This window comes from Octopus sinensis, linkage group LG3 (assembly GCF_006345805.1).
Source record: "Octopus sinensis linkage group LG3, ASM634580v1, whole genome shotgun sequence".
NCBI classification, from domain to species: Eukaryota; Metazoa; Mollusca; class Cephalopoda; order Octopoda; family Octopodidae; genus Octopus; species Octopus sinensis.
This window is the reverse complement of record NC_042999.1, coordinates 56,497,824-56,516,793: the sequence shown is the minus strand read 5'-3', so window position 1 is coordinate 56,516,793 and position 18,970 is coordinate 56,497,824. Positions and strand designations below refer to the sequence as shown.

Below are 18,970 nucleotides of genomic sequence, written 5' to 3'. Positions count from 1 at the left end.
GGCCTGTCAAGCCAAGTACACCCATGCTGGCACATAAAGAATATCTTGAACGTTGGGCCTCATGGAGGCAATGACCAAGACCTTTGGCATTATGTTGTGCTTGAGAAAAAGACCCATCAAGCTGAGCAAAATAGCAGTCGAGACATACCGGTGTCACGCAAATTGGCACATAAATGTGACCCAGTGTCATGCCTGTGGCACCTAAAAGCACCCATTACACTCTCAGAGTGGTTGGCATTAGGAAAGGCACCCAGCTGTAGAAAACCATGCCAAATCAAACTGGTGCACCCTTCCAGTGTGCCAGCCCAGTCAAACCATCCAACCCATGCCAGCATGGACAACGGATGTTAAATGATGATGATTAAATAGATTCATGTTTTTGCTGACCATAAACAAACAGTTGTTTATTTCTTCATATTTCCATCAATACAAATTACCCAGATAACTTAGATTCTTTTACTTGCAACTTGTTCATGTTACAAAGAAATATATCTTCAAGATATAAATTACACATACATATAATACTTATAACAATGTTACTTTGTTTTACTGTCAAACGAGTGCTATTGCTTCATTGTGGGGCCACCTGAAAACAAGATATTACTGATGACAATTAGAGCCATTTCTAGGACTTTATAAATGGTTACAAGTTGAGATGTTCATGCCTTCTCTAAGTGTAATAGCATAAACAAATAAATGAAAATAGCAACTACAGCCAAGGTTAGCTTACAAAGCCAATTTATCTCCTCCATAACCCTATTTCTGTTGAAATACACCATCTTTATTTACAGTATTTACATTCGACAGATATTTGTCCTTATCTTGTTTGTTGTTAACACGTTTCAGCTGATATACCCTCCAGCCTTCTTCAGGTGTCTTGGGGAAAAGCACTAAGTCCAATCTGCTGAGTGGTTGGTGTTAGGAAGGGCATCCCGCTGTAAAAATCCTGCCATAACAGTCATAGAAGTCCAGTGCGATAGTTTGTTTTAATTAATGACATTTAATACAGTCTCTGTGCTAATTAGAAATTAACTTGGAACAAAAGACTACAAAAAAAAATATATTAATTTCATAAAATTGAAACAAAACAACCAAGACATTACCATCTCTGTATTCATCTTTGACATCAATATGGTAATATTCCAAACCAGCACCTTTTTTAGGGTCCTCATTGCCTTGCAATTTTGCAATTAATGTGGTTTTACCAGATTCTGTGTCACCTGAAATATAAAAAAAAAAAGCATTAAATATACAGATGAAATCCTAATTTTGACAAACCACACCCAAATACCAACATTTTACTGCCATTTTCACAAATTTTCATGATTCTAACTCCATTCATTTTCAGATATATTAAGAAAAACATATTTTGTGAAGTTAGATTCCATATACAAATTAGCAAGGAGTTAATACTGTAAGTAGTACTGATTTCCAGGTTATTGATCTTATGTTATTTCTATCCACAATATACTGTGATCGATTCCTTAATCATCTAAAGTATTTGGTTACATTCCAAGTTCAAATCCTTCTCCAAACTCAACTTTGCTTCTCATTCTTTCAGAATTGATAACATAAATACAAGGTAGATCTCTCAACTACAACCTTTCACCAAATATGACCTTGTGGCAATGCTATAAATTATGTAGAAATTCTACCTCAAAGAATTCTGTTTTACCCAAGCAAGCATGGAAAAGTGGAAGTTAAAACAATGATGAAACTATATATAAAAGACATGTGATCTACATAAATCAATATATATTGTTTTTACGAAAAGTTGGAACCTAGAATGGTTCTGTCTAGCCTAAGATTTTTAAGACTATCTTGTGTCTCAGTTCAATTGTAGCCAAAAGATATTGTTTCAACATCCATTGTCTATGCCAACAAGAGTCTGATGGAATTTGTTGAAGCATATTTTCTATGGCTGGATACCCTTCCTGTCACCAACCCACACCCATTTTCTCAGAATACTGGAAATGAATGATACAGCTTGTAAGATAGTGACACTTATTTATAACTATCATGGGTCAGGACAAGGAGACAAATACTCTCTCTCTCACACACACACACACACACAACACACACACACACACACACACACACACACGATGGGCTTCTTTCGGTTTCCATCTATCAAATCCATTCACAAAGGGGCAGGAGAAGACATTTGCCCAACGTGCCACACAGTGGGATTAAACCCAAAGCCTTATGGGTGGGGAGCAAACTTAAGCACACAGTCGTGTTGGTGCCTCTATATATATTCAGGAGATGGTTCACCAAAATAATAACAAATAGTACACAAAAAATGAGGTTAATAGACAGAGAAAAAAAAAGAAAAAAACAACTAGAAAGAAAGCTTTACTACTCCAGCAATTTCCTCAGACACAAACCTCAGGCTTGAAATCTAAATTCTTATCTATTGTCATATATAAAGTTAGAATTGGGAGAACTAATAAACTGAATGGCAAAGAAAAGAGGGATTGCTTTAACTTTGGGTCAGATAAGTCTTTAAGAGCAGATCTATTTCGATAATAAAATATTACCACCAGTTTATACTCTCGACAACATAAGAAAGCTCACCTACTTCAATACGGTATGCTCTATATATGGAAGAATGCCAAAATGTGATACCAAGCAAACCGGTTTAACAAACACTCCTAAGATAAAGCATTTTTGTGCACTTTCTTTTACATTTGTTTTTCTGTTAGATTTTAATAGTGTTGCTTAGAAACAAGCATTTTTAGGCCTTCATCTATAGGCACAGGCATGGTTAAGAAGTCTGCTTCCTTACTACATGGTTTTCGGTTCACTCCCACCATGTGAATACATTAGAGTAACGTCTTCCACTAACCCTGAGTCCCAACTGACCAAAGCCCTATAAGCGGATTTGGAAGGCAGACACTGAAAAGAAGTCCATCATACATACGTTTCCATCTGGGGTATCTATGTACCTACTCTATAGCAAGATATCTATATCTGTCCCCTCTCTACTTCAAAGACCTCAAATGGCACTCAATAGTATTCCCCCATTCCCAGTTGAGGGGTTCTTGTCTAACAAGGGACTTGGTGAACCTGTCAATGATGGTGCTATGTAAAAAAGCACCGAGTACACTCAGTAAAGTAGTTGGCATTAGGAAGGGCATACAGCTGTAGAAACCTTGCCAAAACAGACTATGGTGTGACTCCTGGCCCTGCCCGCTCCTGTTAAACGTCCAACCTATGCCAGCATGGAAAACAGACAAATGATTTCGGTGCATGTGTGTATGTATGTTTGCATCTCCTTGACTAGACATTATGTGATAGTTTTGATAATTGTCAGTGTCACCATCATACAAGCAGTGTCACTTATTCCAATAGTCTGCACAAACATGCCCAGCCATGAAGAAATGTTATTTAGAAACAAGTGAGCAATGGTGACAGGAATGGTATCTGGCCATAGAAAATCTGTCAATAAACTCCATTCAACCCATGCTAGCATGGAAAAGTGAAGATGATCTACAAATTTTTTTTTCTAGCCAGAATTAATTCAACATTACACTACTAATACAAATGTCTGCTGCTTTATTAACCAACGCAACAACATTGAAAGTTATAACTGATATTTGTAATTGATACTTCTTTAGATTCTTTGGGGTTTTTCCGGGGGGGGGGAGTATTCGTAAATCATTCAAGTCTTGCCGACTGTACAGTAGCTTAGGCAGTACAATTGCTTGGTACACCTTGGCAGCCAGCCTTAATACCTCTCCTAAACCAACACAGGACAGGATTGCAGAGGTGCAAAGAAAACACAAATTACTTTAAGACCAGAACCTTCTGAGCATGCATTGGACCGATTGGTCACAGCTGGACACAGCATGCCTAGTTATTTTCTCCCATGTGATGTCCTTGGTCATCGTCAAACAAACTAATAATAGATTCTTATATATAAAAAAAAAGCATGTAACAAAAGTTTCAATTATGACAGTAAATATAATAAAGGATACAAACCAATTACAAGGACTGATTTAATGTTGGATAACTTAGAAGCTGAACTTGACTGAACTTCGCTCAAGATGGTTGCCCTGAAAAATAAAAAAAAAAAACCTCATTAGTCATAAAGATATTACAACAGTATAGAAATAAAAATGGGAAATGGGAAAAAATTTGTCTGGTTTTGGATCCAGTCCTACAGCATAGCACCTTGGGCAACTGACTTCTAATATAGCCCCAGGCTGAAAAATACCATGTGAGTGAAACTGTAGAAGCCCATCATATATTCGTGTGCACACACATCCATTTGTCCTCACATCTCATAACAATTGGTGTTAGTTTGTTTAGATTCCTGTAACTTAGCAATTCGCCAAAAGCGACCAACAGAATAAGTATCAGACTTTAAAAATATAATACTGAAGATATAATTAACTAAACTCTTCAAGGTGTTGCTCCAGCATGGTTGCAGTCCTATGACTGAAACAACTAAATGAAAACTTTTGATTTGTAATAAACTACAATATAATGGGAGCAATGACCTCCCTTGCGAATACTATATGAATACGGACTGTGTTGATAGCTAGCTGGAAAAAATGTTTTCCTGGGGGCTATAACAACAGTAATATCGTCCTTTATGACTGCCATGTTCTGTTGGCATATAAACATTACTATTTTGTACTGTTATTGTATATCTCTCACTCAGAGATTTAAAACAAGTTGTTTTTCTCTATAAAATATAAGATGTTACAACTTCATAAATCTAAAACAATTTGTCCTTTATAATAGCAAATAATAGCTTCAACAAGATAGGGTTTTTGATCCCAAGACAACTACTTGACTGAGGTCATTCATGACCCCAAGAAAGGAACAAGAAATATGAAATCCTCTATTTTGCCTTTAAAATATTTCAAATCCAGTGCCTACCTATGAAACTAAAATTAATATATACAGGAGAGTAACAAAATAATTTTCTCTCAGATGCTATAATCAATACGTTTGTATACTCCAATTTCTGACAAAGATTTGTGATTGGTAACATTGAGTTTATGGATGTTAATTCAAATTCAAATCTAACAGAGGTGCCACTGTTAAGCCAAGTAACAACCAAATACTGTGAAAAAAAAGGAAAACTCGAGTAAAAAGGAGAAATATTACTGTTAGATTAAAAATTACAATTTTCCCATGATTATAATTACATACACACACACAGTGGAACCTCAGTTTACAAATTTAATTTGTTCTTAATGTGGTAAGGCACAGTATTTTCTTATAAAGCGTTTAATATACTTTGTAGCATATTATGGCTGCATAACAAAACACAGTGTCCCTACAAGTAATAAATATGTACATACCAGCTGTCATGTAAAATTGGTCTATCCCCTAATGTTATACTGCAATATCTTCTAGTAACTATTTAAGCAATGGGTTTGTGGTGCTGACGAAAGAGCAATAAGTCTTGAAATATGCATATACCCCCATTACCTATTTTTCCATCTTTGATGGCATTATTAACATTAGACATATGCAGATGCTGGCTAAATTTCTATAGAAAATCTGTAGAGATAAACCTTAAAAAATGACTGAATAAAGTAGTCCTAGGTATATACTTTAACAAAACTGAAGAGTGGTCACAGTTGGCATGCCTTAGATCATAGGTCAGATTGATTAAGACTAATCTGAGTTTAAAACAACATTGAGAAAAGTAATAGCAATCTGCTTGAAATCACTTTTGGTTCTACATCATAAATTTCTTGTCTTAACTTTTCCTCAGACTGCCCCCGGTTCTACGATAAAAAAATTTCTCTTTAACCATTTAGAATTTAAATTGGCCATATCTGGTCCAAATACTCTACCTGTTTCATGTGAAAATTGACCAGATCTGGCCTCTTGCACCCCCTACAATATCATTCTAAAAATATAAAAGGGATGCTCCAGCATGGCCGCAGCCAAATGACAAACAAATAAAAGAATCACATCACTGAAAGCTAGAAGATGATGCAAGGTTAATTAAAAACAATGTGAATAACTAATAAGCATTATATTTGACAAAGAAATCTGAATGCTAAAGGGTTACAATTATTCTAAATTAAAATCTTCCATCAAAATTTCGTATTACGAAACCATTCAATGGCAGACAGGTTTCTAAAATCTGGATTATTTTCGAAATTGAAACAAAGGCGGCGTATTTCAACAGAAATACGGTAACAAAAGGGCTAAAGATCATCAAAATTTAAGTTCCAAACACCAACTTAATCAGGACAAATGTTATTCTACTAAAATTCTTCGTTAATTTACAAAGGTTGTGTATTTCAATAGAAATATACTAACAAAGGGATTAATCTGTCTCTTAGACCAAATATCTAAAATGCTAAACCAGACTAACTGCAGAATAATATATCTTGACTTTCTTAGAACCAAACAACCAAGGATGCAGAAAATTATGGAACAAAGAAATCATCACATGAGAATTACCTACTTGCATTGACAATAACAAAAAACAAAATAAATAAAAATTTAGTGAAGCTGACGCCAGCTGGTGCATATAATATATATATGTATGTATATATATATATATGTGTGTGTGTGTGTGTATGTGGAAATAGGTCAAATACATTATGCATAGAGTATTAATAATAGCCTGCAGTAAATATAGCTGTGCAATAGAACACACTAAGTACATAGATTTCCTCTCTCCACACAATCTATAATAAATAGATTTTTTTTTTTAGTCTTGTATCAAACCGTAACTGTTGTCGCTAAAAGACAAATTTATGTATATATATATATATACACAAACATACAAACGCTCCAGTACAACCATGCATAACTACATGGGTATATATACACATACTTAAAACAAAAAAGTTGTTTGTGTGCTGGTTTTGTATTTGGTGTTTAAGAGGTGACAGACAGACCAAGTAAAGGGAACATATTGATGAGGTCACAAATGGCAACGGAAGGAGTGACGAACTTAACTGATTGATTGACCTAAGGATTAATCAAATAATCGATTACTTAACTGGTATAATGACCCTATCAAGATACTATGAAATATATATATATATATATATATATATAAAAAATTGCCATTTAATGTCCAAGCTTGCATGAGTCAAAACATTAAGGTAGATTTATGGTTAGATGCCCTTCTTAATGCCAACCCTCACCTGTTCGCAAGCAAAGTAATATTTCCCCCATGGCCAGACAGGTTTTCACAGAGGACTTGAAACAACCTCACTTGTACGACAATGAGGGTCATTTACAATCATCAGGTAACATCTAAGCAAGGGTACACACACACACACACACACACAAGTATGTATATAAGGTAGGCTTCTTGCAGTATCTGTCTACCAGATATTTTATATCTGGAAGAAAGTAAGGCGAAATGAAGCTTGGCGGAATTTCAACTCTGTAACCAAATTCTTTGATACCTTTAATCTGATCCTCTTGGAATTCAACCATCCACCACCACCACCACCACCATTACAAAATTGCATTAAACTTTCTTTCCAATTCAACTCTTTCTTACTACCTTATAATTGAACATTAAACACACAATGCCATAAATTGTTTTTACCCAGCGATGAAGTGAAATTCCATTGTATTTATGGGAAATTTTCAGTCAACATTAAAAATTCTAAGACTCACTCCGATACTTTGGTCAGTTAAATGGCATAATTAAATCCTGACAGTAATTTAAATTAACTAATCACAAAATTCCTACAAACGGTCAAATTAAATGCCTTTGTCCATTAAAGTAACAGAAATAACAGATCATGGTATGTAAACAAAAGTTCTAATTAGCCTTCCCATTTGGAATGATCACCCAAACATATTTCCATGGTTTCAAAGAATGTAGTATTTCCTGTTTTAAGCTCAAAAAAAGTTTAAATTTAAAAGATTCTATTAACAGACTTAGCTATTAGATTTTATACTTCTTAGAAACACGAACAGCAAACGTCAAAACTGTAGCAGAATTTAAATATAACAGGGTGCTACCCATCATATAACAGGTAACTTTAGAAATATACTTTTCCTATCATACGAATAAAAAGAAATATGGCATACAATAATTATAATCTAAGAATTTTATAAACTTTTAAGAGAATGTGAAATATATCCAATATTTAGATGCTATTCTTTAGAGCTTTATGATGTGCCGAAAAACCCACAATTCCAAAATTATAAATTAACTTTTAACAAGTTATTTCATATTTACACAAAATGAAACAAATACTAACTTTCAAAATGAAAAACCTTTATTACTTTAAAATTAAATTAAAAAGTATTCAAAGAGTAAAAAAAAAAAAAAAAATTAAATTAAATTACCCTCCATGCTGAGTTTATATGGAAGTTCTCATACACACCACACAATTCCTATTCTGCATCTCTCCACCATCCTCTTTCTGCACTGTCAGTCATCTCCTCTCCCCAATACCCCAACTAATATGTATCATGGGTCACCCCCACCTCAACCCTATCCAATCTTTACAGTTGTCCCCTATTCTTCCCTATATCACTCTTCATTATATTCATCCTCTTAGGGCGGTGAGCTGGCAGAATTGTTAGCAAATGGCAAAAAACTTGGCGGTATTTCGTCTGCCATTATGTTCTGAGTTTAGATTCCTCCAGGGTCAACTTTGCCTTTCATCCTTTCAGGGTTGATTAAATAAGTACCAGTTACACTCTGGGGCCAATGTAATCAACTTAATCCCTTTGTTTGTCCCCCCTGTGGGCAATAAAGAAATAATTATATTCACCCTCTCCCATACAATCTTATAACCACTACCTTGTCATGTTTCCTGTTCTGCCATCAGCTACATTTACTTACCTTATATCTTGAGGGTCCACACAGATACCTTTACCCCACCCCTGCTATTATTTCTTTCTAGCCCTACATTGGCCACTTTTACCCTCCTCTCTTTTATAATGTGAGTAGCTTCCCTACAGCAAGAAACCTGTTCTGGCCCCTTCTCTTACACTAAACCATCATCTCTTAACATAAAACTGCCTTGCTCTTCCTTACAACCCCACTCATTTGAAAGGGGATATTTAGCTTTGAGAACTGCATGATGAAAAGAATACCAATATGATACTTTATGGAAGAAAGCCATAAACTACTGCCTTATAATAATGGGTTCCAAATTTTGGCACAAGGCCAGCAATTTTAAGGGAGGGGTAAGTTGATTACATGAACCCCAGTGTTATACTGGTACTTATTTTAGCGAGCCTGAAAGGATGAACGGCAAAATCAAGCTTGATGTAATTTGAACCCAGAATGTAAAAACATGTGAAATGCCCCTTGGTGTACTAAAGATTCCGGCAACTCACCACCCTTTAATATAAGAATAGCAGCTATCCAAATTGAAAATACACCTCAAATAAGCTATTTCTGACAGGGGTGCTGAGGTAACAACCAAAAATGCTAACTGATAATGCTTTTCACATCAACTCACCAGGGGCCACCCCTAGTTCTGTTATACAAATCCGTTGTAAAATTATATAAAATAAAAGCCTTCCAGTAAAATCTTTCAAGTTTATTCATGTTCCAAACACTAGCTTAATGGTGACAAACTTATTTTGATAAATTCTTCGTTACTGAAATAATTGAAATGGAGAGTGTATTAAACAGAAATATTGAAACAAAAATGGTTAAAGTGATCAAAATTAAAACCTATCAACATTGTGTTAATTTATGTTCCAAAACACTAGCTTAAGTTATATTTAACTAAATACTTCATTATTTTCGAAATAATTGAAACAAATACAGTAGGTTGCAATAAAAATATGGGAACAAAAAAGTTAAAAGGGACTTCAAATCAACATTTGAAAACAATATTGGTATTATTGAAGATGATGGTACTGGATTTGTGCATGTTGCATCTCCTCCACTTGCAACATCTGGAGGTCCATCATAAAACCAACCACAGAGTGTACCAGGTGTCTTTTTTTTTTTTAGGGCACCAGCACCAAAGAAAACTTAGAAAAGAGAGTTAATTATACCAATTCTAGTACTTGACTGGCACTTCAGTTTATCAACCCCAAAAGTGGAAAAGCACAGCTTCATACACTGCAAGGCATTTTGTCCAACATTTTAACAATTTTACCACAGTTTTAGCATGCATGAACAAATTCAACTTACCATGTTTTTATACCAATTTCAGAAATGTGGGGCAGTAGGGCGAGGGGTGAGTGTAAAAAGCAGCAGGGTGCTATCAATTTCAAAACCCCACACTTTTGTACACAGAGAGAGGAGGAGAGTGGGGGGAACAGAAAGAACGAGCTCCGACTTTTCTTTCTAAGGTTGTTAACAAAATGTACTCTAGAGATTACAGCGATTCTGCTTGGATCTGTTGCAAACAGTGAAGACATATCAGAACAACCCACATGATACATGTGTAAGTTTTTCTATTTACAGAAAGAACAAAAATAAAAATAATAATGAATAAGACATCAGCAAGGTAATCAACTGCATAAGCTGTGTCAGCTTATATACTTTATTGTGGCCCACAAAAAGAGTGAGTGGTTGTAGCCAGAAGCTAAGGGAAGATTAGCTTGAGCTGTCACAACAGTTAGTTATACTATTATCTTTTACTTGTTTCAGTCATTAGACTGTGCCCATGCTGGAGTACTGCCTTGAAGAATTTTTAGTCAAACGAATCAAGCTTGGTACTTATTTATACTAGTCTCTTTTGCTAAGTTGATAAGTTACAGGGATGTAAACACACCACCAGCAGCTGTCAAGCAGTGGCAGGGGACATGAACAAAAAGAGGTGCACACACATGTGAATGTATGCAATAGGCTTCTTTCAGTTTCCATCTCCCAAATCTACTCACAAGGGTTTGGTTGGCCAGAAGCTACAGTAGAAGATACTTGTATAAAGTGTAATGCAGTGAGACTGAACCTGGAACCATGTGGTTGGGAAGAAAGCTTCTCGCCACAGAGCTGTGCCTGAGCCTATTATTTGATCATGATCATTTCTACAAAGATGAAGGCCTAAGATGGCCCTTACAGGATAACTTTCTAATATTTGATATTTCAGCACCAAAGTTTTACAAACTCACATCATCATATTTGATGAATTAAGTATCAAGAGAAAAAAAAATGTAAAAAAGGTGCTGATTTGACTGAGTAGAAAAATCGTTACTTTGAATCCACATGGCTCTGGGTTCAGTTCCACTCCATGACACTTTGGGTAAGTGTCTTCTTACTGTAGCCCTGGATCGATTAATATCTTGCAACTGGATATAGGAGATAGAAACTGTGTAGAAGCCTGTTGTATGTGTACATATGTGTTCCAACTACTGCCTCACATCTAGTGTTGTTTTGTTAACATCCTCATAACAGTTCCAATAGAATAAGTACCAAACTTTAAAAAGTAAAATACTGGGGATGATTTGTTTGACTAAACCCTTCAGTACCCCAGCATGGCCAAAGACAAAATCATACTGTAATTGCCTTCTAAAATAAGCAAAAAAAATTTTTTTTAAAGTAGTTTGCATTTTATTTTCAAAATGCAATTAAACTAGAAAAAGGTAGAAAAATGTCACAATACTTTTAAAATGAAGTTGCTAAAGAAAAAAGTGACACAGGAACTGAATGGAGTAAAGTGAAGAATTTTGGAAGAAGTTAAAAATAAATGAAATGATAAAAGGAAAATGTAGGAAGAGAAGGCTACAATAGAAAAGTGAGGAGACAAGGAAAGAGAGGGAGAGAGGGATGGGTGGGGGGAAGAGGCGGTGGTGGTTTAAAAGTAGCAGTGTGACTATAACAGTGATCTAGTTTAAAAGTTGTAGCATGAGTCATGAGAAATGGTATTTCTCTCAGTTGCTGGGAGGATGTTTTATGCCACGACAGCAGATATACTAACTAGGAGAAGGAGGAGGAAACTGTTAATAAAAGAAGAAAAAAGGAAAAAACTGAGACCAAGTAAAGAGGAAGAGGATTATTTTAGGGTCTGAAGTGTCAGGCTGAAAACTAGGTCCAGTTTGACCTTTCAATGGAAAGAAATAATGGATGTAGACAGTTGATTAGAAATTGCTATTAAATATAGTTTTCCAGTTCAATTAGGTCATTATAAAACAGACAGATAATCAGGAGGAAATCATAAGAAAATCACACACACATAAATAGCTGGTTCTAACGAAGAAGCTTCAGTTGCAAAGCAAGGTCTCACAAATTAAAGATATTTCACAAGCCTGTTTTACAAGTTTGAGATTTAACCTAGTCTGTAAAAAAAAAAAAAAAAACTGGGGGTGTACCAACCAGCTTCTGCACAAGCATACTGACACCATATTTAAGGCCATATATAAACGCTATAATTCTTTTTTATAATTTAGTAAGAGAATAAAGCAAATAACTAGTTCAAATTAAAAACGTTCTACAAAAAAAAAGAAAAAATTCAAAATATAAAGATGTAATAACTACTGTACATTTACTTTCCTTATTCAATCCAAGCACATACCTATCTGTTAAAAAAAATCTACAATTTTGCTTACACTAGCCAACTACCTAGTTATTAAAGAGAGAAAGAAAGAAAAGATTTCATTTCATAAGTATAAATATTCCAGGTTACCACCCACTGGGTTAAAATCCTTCTCAATGAGATAGGAAACTAAATATGAATGACAAGATTAATATTTAATAAGTTAGGTCAAGATAATGCTGAAGCGTTAAGCTGATTTAAAATTTTAAATCACATGAAGAATATTGACAAAGGTTTCATTATATTTTATAACAAGATATAAGAGCAACATTAGGATGACCACAGAAGCTATTTCTAAAGATATTATTAATTATATAGTCATACTAAAACAGATTTCAGATAAAATAATGGAAATAGTAATGTGTGTTCATATAACTGAATGAAAGGTACTGGAACAGATTTAAATGTTAACTTAAAATTGTCAACATTTTAATGATTGCATGGGTCAGAAAGAATTCATTGAGGCAGTTTCTCTGTGGCTGGACGTCCTACCTGTTGCCAACCATCATCTATTTGTAAGATCATTTATCTCTATGACTAGACAGGTTTGCATGGATGATAAGAAACAAACACCACCACTTGTAAGATGGTGATGCTCATTCACAACTATCACATTATCAAAATAAAGAGACAGAGTTCAAATTCTGTTGAGGTCAATTTTGCCTTTCATCCTTTCGGGGTCAATAAATTAAGTACCAGTTATGTACTGGGGTCAATCTAATCGACTGGTTCCCTCCAAAAATGTCGGCCTAGAGCAGAAAAAGAAAACAAAAACAAAGAGAAAGACAGACACAACCAGTTTCTCTCTACCAAATCCATTCACAAGGATTTTGTTGGTCCAGGTTAAAGGAAGAGGTACTTTCCCAAGGTTCCACATAGTGAAACTGAACCTGAAACCCTTTGGTTTGGTAGCATATTTCTGAACCACACAGCTATGCCTGTATCTATGTCTTTCAAAATTGAAATTTAATTCAAAGAATTTGCACTTAACAGAAATGTTTCAAAGATCTAAGATTAGCCTCTGGCATTTTATTGATCTCAGTATGGTGTAAGGTTAAGTCACTCATGGCAACAATGATTGTACTGCACTTTATAAACATTGTTCAGGTTTTTCCTAATACCAGTTTATTGTTACCCATTATAAGTTGGATTAGAAGATCAAGTAATGAATAGAGCACTTCAGACCTTATGGCTCAAAGTAATTCACTCCAAAACTAACAATAACGGGATTATTTAGGGGGTTTCAATGCTTCATTGATAATCCTTGCAACAGGTAGAGAGGCATCTCAAACGGTTGATACTTCTTCCTTTAAATTTGTTCATTTTTAGCAGATATACTGGCAGTTTCCACCATTAAAAACAACTTTTGTTAGAATGCCAAAGGAAAAAAATATGTAACAGAATTCCTGTTTCAAGTCATTTTAAATATTTATTTTACTCACAAGTTTAACCTGTTGCAATTTAAAATTTTTAATCAATCACTGTACTTAAAATTTGGTTTCCAAGCAAGATATTTCCTACACCCAGGAACTGCTTATATCAGTGGCCCACAAAGGTAGTATTAGTGGTTGGGGGGGGGGGGGGTCCATGAACATGTTAAGCTGATAGACCTTTCAATATCCTGGGGTCCTTGGGAAAACTCATTTAAATAAAAGATGTCCTTGGTAGTGAACCACTGGTTTATATGGTACTAACACTCATTTGCAACTATTACACAATGTCGAAACAAGGTCACGCAAATACGTGCACATACAAGCTTCTTTCGGTTTCTCTTTACTAAATCTATTCAATGATTTAGTTTGCTCATGGCTATAGTAGAAGATACTTGCCTAAGGTGCCATGCAATGTGATTTAATCCAAAACCATGTGGTTGTGAAGCAAACATACAATCTTTTATCTTTTGTTTCAGTCATTGGACTGGCCATGCTGGGGCACTGCCTTGGTACTTATCCTATTGATCTTTTTTGCCAAAACCACTAAGTTACAGGGATATAAACACACCAACACTAGTTGTCAAGTGGTGTGAGGAACAAACACACACACTCACACACATGATGGGCTTCTTTCAGTTTCTGTCTACCAAATCCACACACAAGGCTTGGGTTGACCCAAGGTTATGGAAGACACTTTATTCAAAATGCCATACAGTGGCACTAAACCTAGAACTACGAACCTAGAACCAAACTTCACACCACACGACCATTGTCTAGGTTCCCATTTTATGGGGAAAGAAAAGCAGAATATAAAAGAAAAGGCGCAATAGAAACCAACATGGTTGTAAAATTCAATCTCACCAGGCAAAACATAAATGCATGTCTCAGTTCACCTGACTGACAAAAGCAAATGAATTCCACTCCTACTTGAAAGCTAAGTAAGTAGTATGTAATAGTGCAAAATACATTTATTTACAGTTTACTCTGCTCACATGCTAACCTTTCAAGGAAAAGGCCCATTTAACCCTTACACAAGAGGGACTTGTTCACCTGTAATTGGAGCATGTCCACACACTAGTAGATCTATGTGACATCTAAGGACCAGCCATCTTCTGAATCCTGTATGCTTTAGCCACAGGATCATTTCCTGAAATCTGATCTGTAAGTAGGGTCCTTGATAAGTGCTTCTACCTAAGACCAGTGCAGAGCAGGAAGTAGAGGTGATTAACAGCTAACGCCATTCTTTCCCAAACTCCTGAACTTCCAAGCTAGAACTTTGGCACTCAGGACAATATGGAACTGTACAAACAATTATTGTTTATTTTGGATATTCTTAAAACAATTGTGTATGTATTGGGGTTCCCTTTTGTACTGTTAACCTCTAAACTGTAAAGCAGAAGCAGAATATTGTGCTTTACCTACAGCTCTCATTATGCATTAAACTATCATTCTCATCTTAAAATACCTTAGGAATGAGAAACCAGGTTCAAAACTTCCCCAAGACAAACAATGAGGGCTGGAGGGTATATCAGCCGAAACATTGTGTTAACAACAAACAAGAGGAGGACAAATATCCGTCAAATGTAAGTAATGTAAATAATGTACACAATTCCTCATCTCTTAAATATATAACACCATTAAAATATCAAAGACCTCCTACGGTCACAAATGACCATGGGATTGCACCTAGAAAGTTACCCTTCCAGGCACAAGTCTGGGCAAGGTTGTTTATGGAAGACCAGTAGTCGCCCATGCATACCAGCCTCCCCTGTCCACGCCACCGATGTTATCCAAGGGAAAGGCCAATACAGCTTGGCACCAGTGACGTCACAACTCATTTCTACAGATGAGTAAACTGGAGCAACATGAAATAAAGTGTCTTGCTCAAGAACACAACACACAGCCCGGTCCGGGATTCAAACTCACAACCTTACAGTCGAAAGTTCGAAGCTCTAACTACTGAGCCTTCACTTAAAATATCATTCTCATCTTAAACAGATTTACCTGTTGAACATTATATATTAAGTTACTTTCTACAATGTTTTATCCATTTCTGAAGCAGGTAAAAAATTATATTTTTAAATTTGTAAATATTAAAAAGATGAAATTTCCCAATTCACTAGTGATAAATTAGTAAGTTCTGCTCTCCTCACCTTATTGTCGTTTACAATTTTGTTAACTTTAATTAATATAAAAGAGAAAGACCAAATGGAACAGACAGGACAAAATCAGAGAGAAGAGACATGAAGAACAGAAAAGTGATTGAAGAGGTCACAGAAAATGTGACGAAAGATCTCTTGACTAATAAACTAATGATTTCAAATTTTGGCAAAAGGCCACCAATTTTGGGGGAGGGGATAAGTCGATTACATCGACCCTAGTATTCAGCTGGTACTTATTTCATCAATCTGGAATGGATGAATGGCAAAGTCAACCATGGCAAAATTTGAACTCAAAAAATTGAAGAATGGATGAAATGTTGCTAAGCAAACAATTCTGCCAGCTCTTTGCTTTGTTACTACTGGTACTACTACTACTACTACTACTACTACTACTACTAATAATAATAATAATAATAATAATAGTCATTTAATGTCCATTTTCCGTGCTAGCATGGGTTGGACAGTTCAACCGGGTCTGGGAAGCCAGGAGGCTGCACCAGGCTCCAGTCTGATCTGGCAGTGTTTCTACAGCAGGATGCCCTTCCTAACGCCAACCACTCCATGAGTATAGTGGGTGCTTTTTACATGCCACTGGCAAGGTGCCAGGGGAGGCTGACAGCAGCCACGATCGGTTGGTGCTTTTTACGTGCCACCGGCACAGAAGCCAGTCAAGGTGGCACTGGCATCGGCCACGTTCGGATGGTGCTTCCTTTCTATTATAGGCACAAGGCCTGAAATTTTTTCGGGGGGGGGGGGCACTAGTCGATTACACCAACCCCGAAAGGATGAAAGGCAAGTTGTTGACCTCACCAGAATTTGAACTCAGAACGTAGTGACAGAAGAAATACTGCTAAGCATTTTGACCAGTGTGCTAACAATTTATCTGGCTCAGCACCTTAACCCTTTCGTTACTATATTTCTGACCAAATTACACCCCTTATGTGTTTCAATTAATTTCTAACGTAATCATAAATTTAGTCTGGTTTCATTAAACAACTATAACTTTTTTATTTATCGATATATTAATCTGATTTTTGGAAGATAATTTAATGAAATATTCTCAACCAATTCTATACTATAATTTTTGTCACAAAGTGACTAATTGTAGGTAGATACAGGTAAATTCCACAAAATATAAAATTATTAAAATTTTGTTCAAACATCGCTATAGAAAATGGGTTATTAGCTAATATTCAATTGGGTATACAACAAAATTTTACGATAGAATTTGTTTTTCTGGGTAACTTTCTGATACCCATAATAATATTTATGGCAAAATAGTCTTAATTTCATTTAAGGTTGTGGGAAACCACAAACTATCCTTTCTTTCGCTTTGTTTACGTTTAGCGTAACAGTTCGTTTCTGCCGTAATGATTTCAAATAGGCTCATTCGAAAAAGTAAATAGAAATAGTTTAAGGCTTTACTCTCCTGGGAAAGTCTGTGGCTTGGTCCAGTTTCTTCAGAAAAATCACCGAAAGAAACAGTTTTTAAATTTTCACTCCATTCAGGTGCCAATTCGTTTTCTTTATCGCTATCGGAGATCTCAGATTCACTGTTTTCACTTTCGGAAAATGAAACATCAGATTCATTATCAAATACCACATTTTTTTTTTTTTTGCAGTCATAGAGTTAGATTTATGAATGTCTTCAGTAGAAAATCCTTCGAATTCTGACTCGCTGCTTGATATAATGAAATTCGTATCCATTTTTTTGTCAGAATTACAAATTTTGAAAACACAATAGGAACAAATTTCGGAAAAAAATCTCCCAAAATTCACGGAATTAAAATTACACTTCGATTATTGTACAAAACTGTAGTTGAACTGTTTACGGAGTATAATACGTGTTTTCACGAATGTACTGAAGAGATTTGCTCTGATATTCTCATTTAAATATGAATAGGTAAATTTGGGCGGCTTTGGGCGGTTTGGTAACGAAAGGGTTAATAATAATAATCCTTTCTACTATAAGCACAAGGCCACCAATTTCGGGGGAGGGGTAAGTCAATTACATCAAACTGGTAGTTATTTTACTGACTGCAAAGTTGACCTTGGCAGAATAATAATAATGGTTTCAAATTTTGCCACAAGGGCAGCTATTGGGGAGGTGGGGTGGCAAGTCGATTATGTGTCACTGGTACTTAATTTATCAACCTTGAAAAGATGTAAGGCAAAGTCAACCTCAGTGGAATTTGAACTCAGAACGTAACAATGGGCGAAATACTGCTATGCATTTCGTCCAGTGTGCTAACAATTCCGCTGGCTCAGCACCTTAACAATAAAGTGAAGATCAAATATACAGTGTGGGTGTTTAATTGGCAAAAACACGACCATCCCCCAAGTATAACAATATGCATTTCAACATGATTTCACATCAAGGATCTTGCAGAAGCAAATACATAAATGCCAAAAAAGAAAAAATTATAGAGCATTCCCAAGACCATTTTCAGGAAATGTTTGAATTTAACCCTTTAGCATTCAGACTTTTCTGTCAAATGTAATGCTTAGTTAATCATTGCTTTCAGTTAATCATGCATGATCATATAGCTCAAGATTCAATGTGATGGTTTCTTTTTAGCCTTGGGCTGATCGAGGCCTTATGAGTGGACTTAGTTGACAGAAATGGAAAGAAGCCCTTCCTATAAATGTGTGTTTTTGTCCCCCCACCACTGCTTGACGACTGGTGTTGGTTTGTTTGTGTCCCCATAACTTGGTGGTTTGGCCGAAGAGATTGATAGGATAGTTATTAGGCCTTAAAAGAAAGTGCTGGGTTCGATTTATCTGACTAGGGTTTCTTCAGGGTGGTACCTCGGCATGGCCTCAGTCTAGAGAGATTGGAACAAATCAAAGATAAAAGAATAGCGTTGGGCCTGACGGAGGCAAAGTGGCTGAGTTCCTCTCAAGTGTTGGACCTTATGGA

At 35.7% G+C, this 18,970-nt stretch overlaps 1 protein-coding gene across 2 annotated transcripts in view; it reads right to left on the bottom strand.

The window, feature by feature from the left end:
• The window catches only part of LOC115209861 (cytoplasmic dynein 1 light intermediate chain 2), an 88,881-nt gene that overhangs the window by 46,235 nt on the left and 23,676 nt on the right, over positions 1 to 18,970 (bottom strand). For both annotated transcript variants that reach the window (XM_036501001.1, XM_029778436.2), the window contains exons 2-3: positions 3,985 to 4,058; positions 1,104 to 1,220 (exon numbers count right to left, since the gene is read on the bottom strand). In XM_036501001.1, coding sequence (XP_036356894.1) covers positions 1,104 to 1,220; positions 3,985 to 4,058 — 191 coding nt within the window. The remainder of the gene's footprint in view (positions 1 to 1,103; positions 1,221 to 3,984; positions 4,059 to 18,970) is intronic.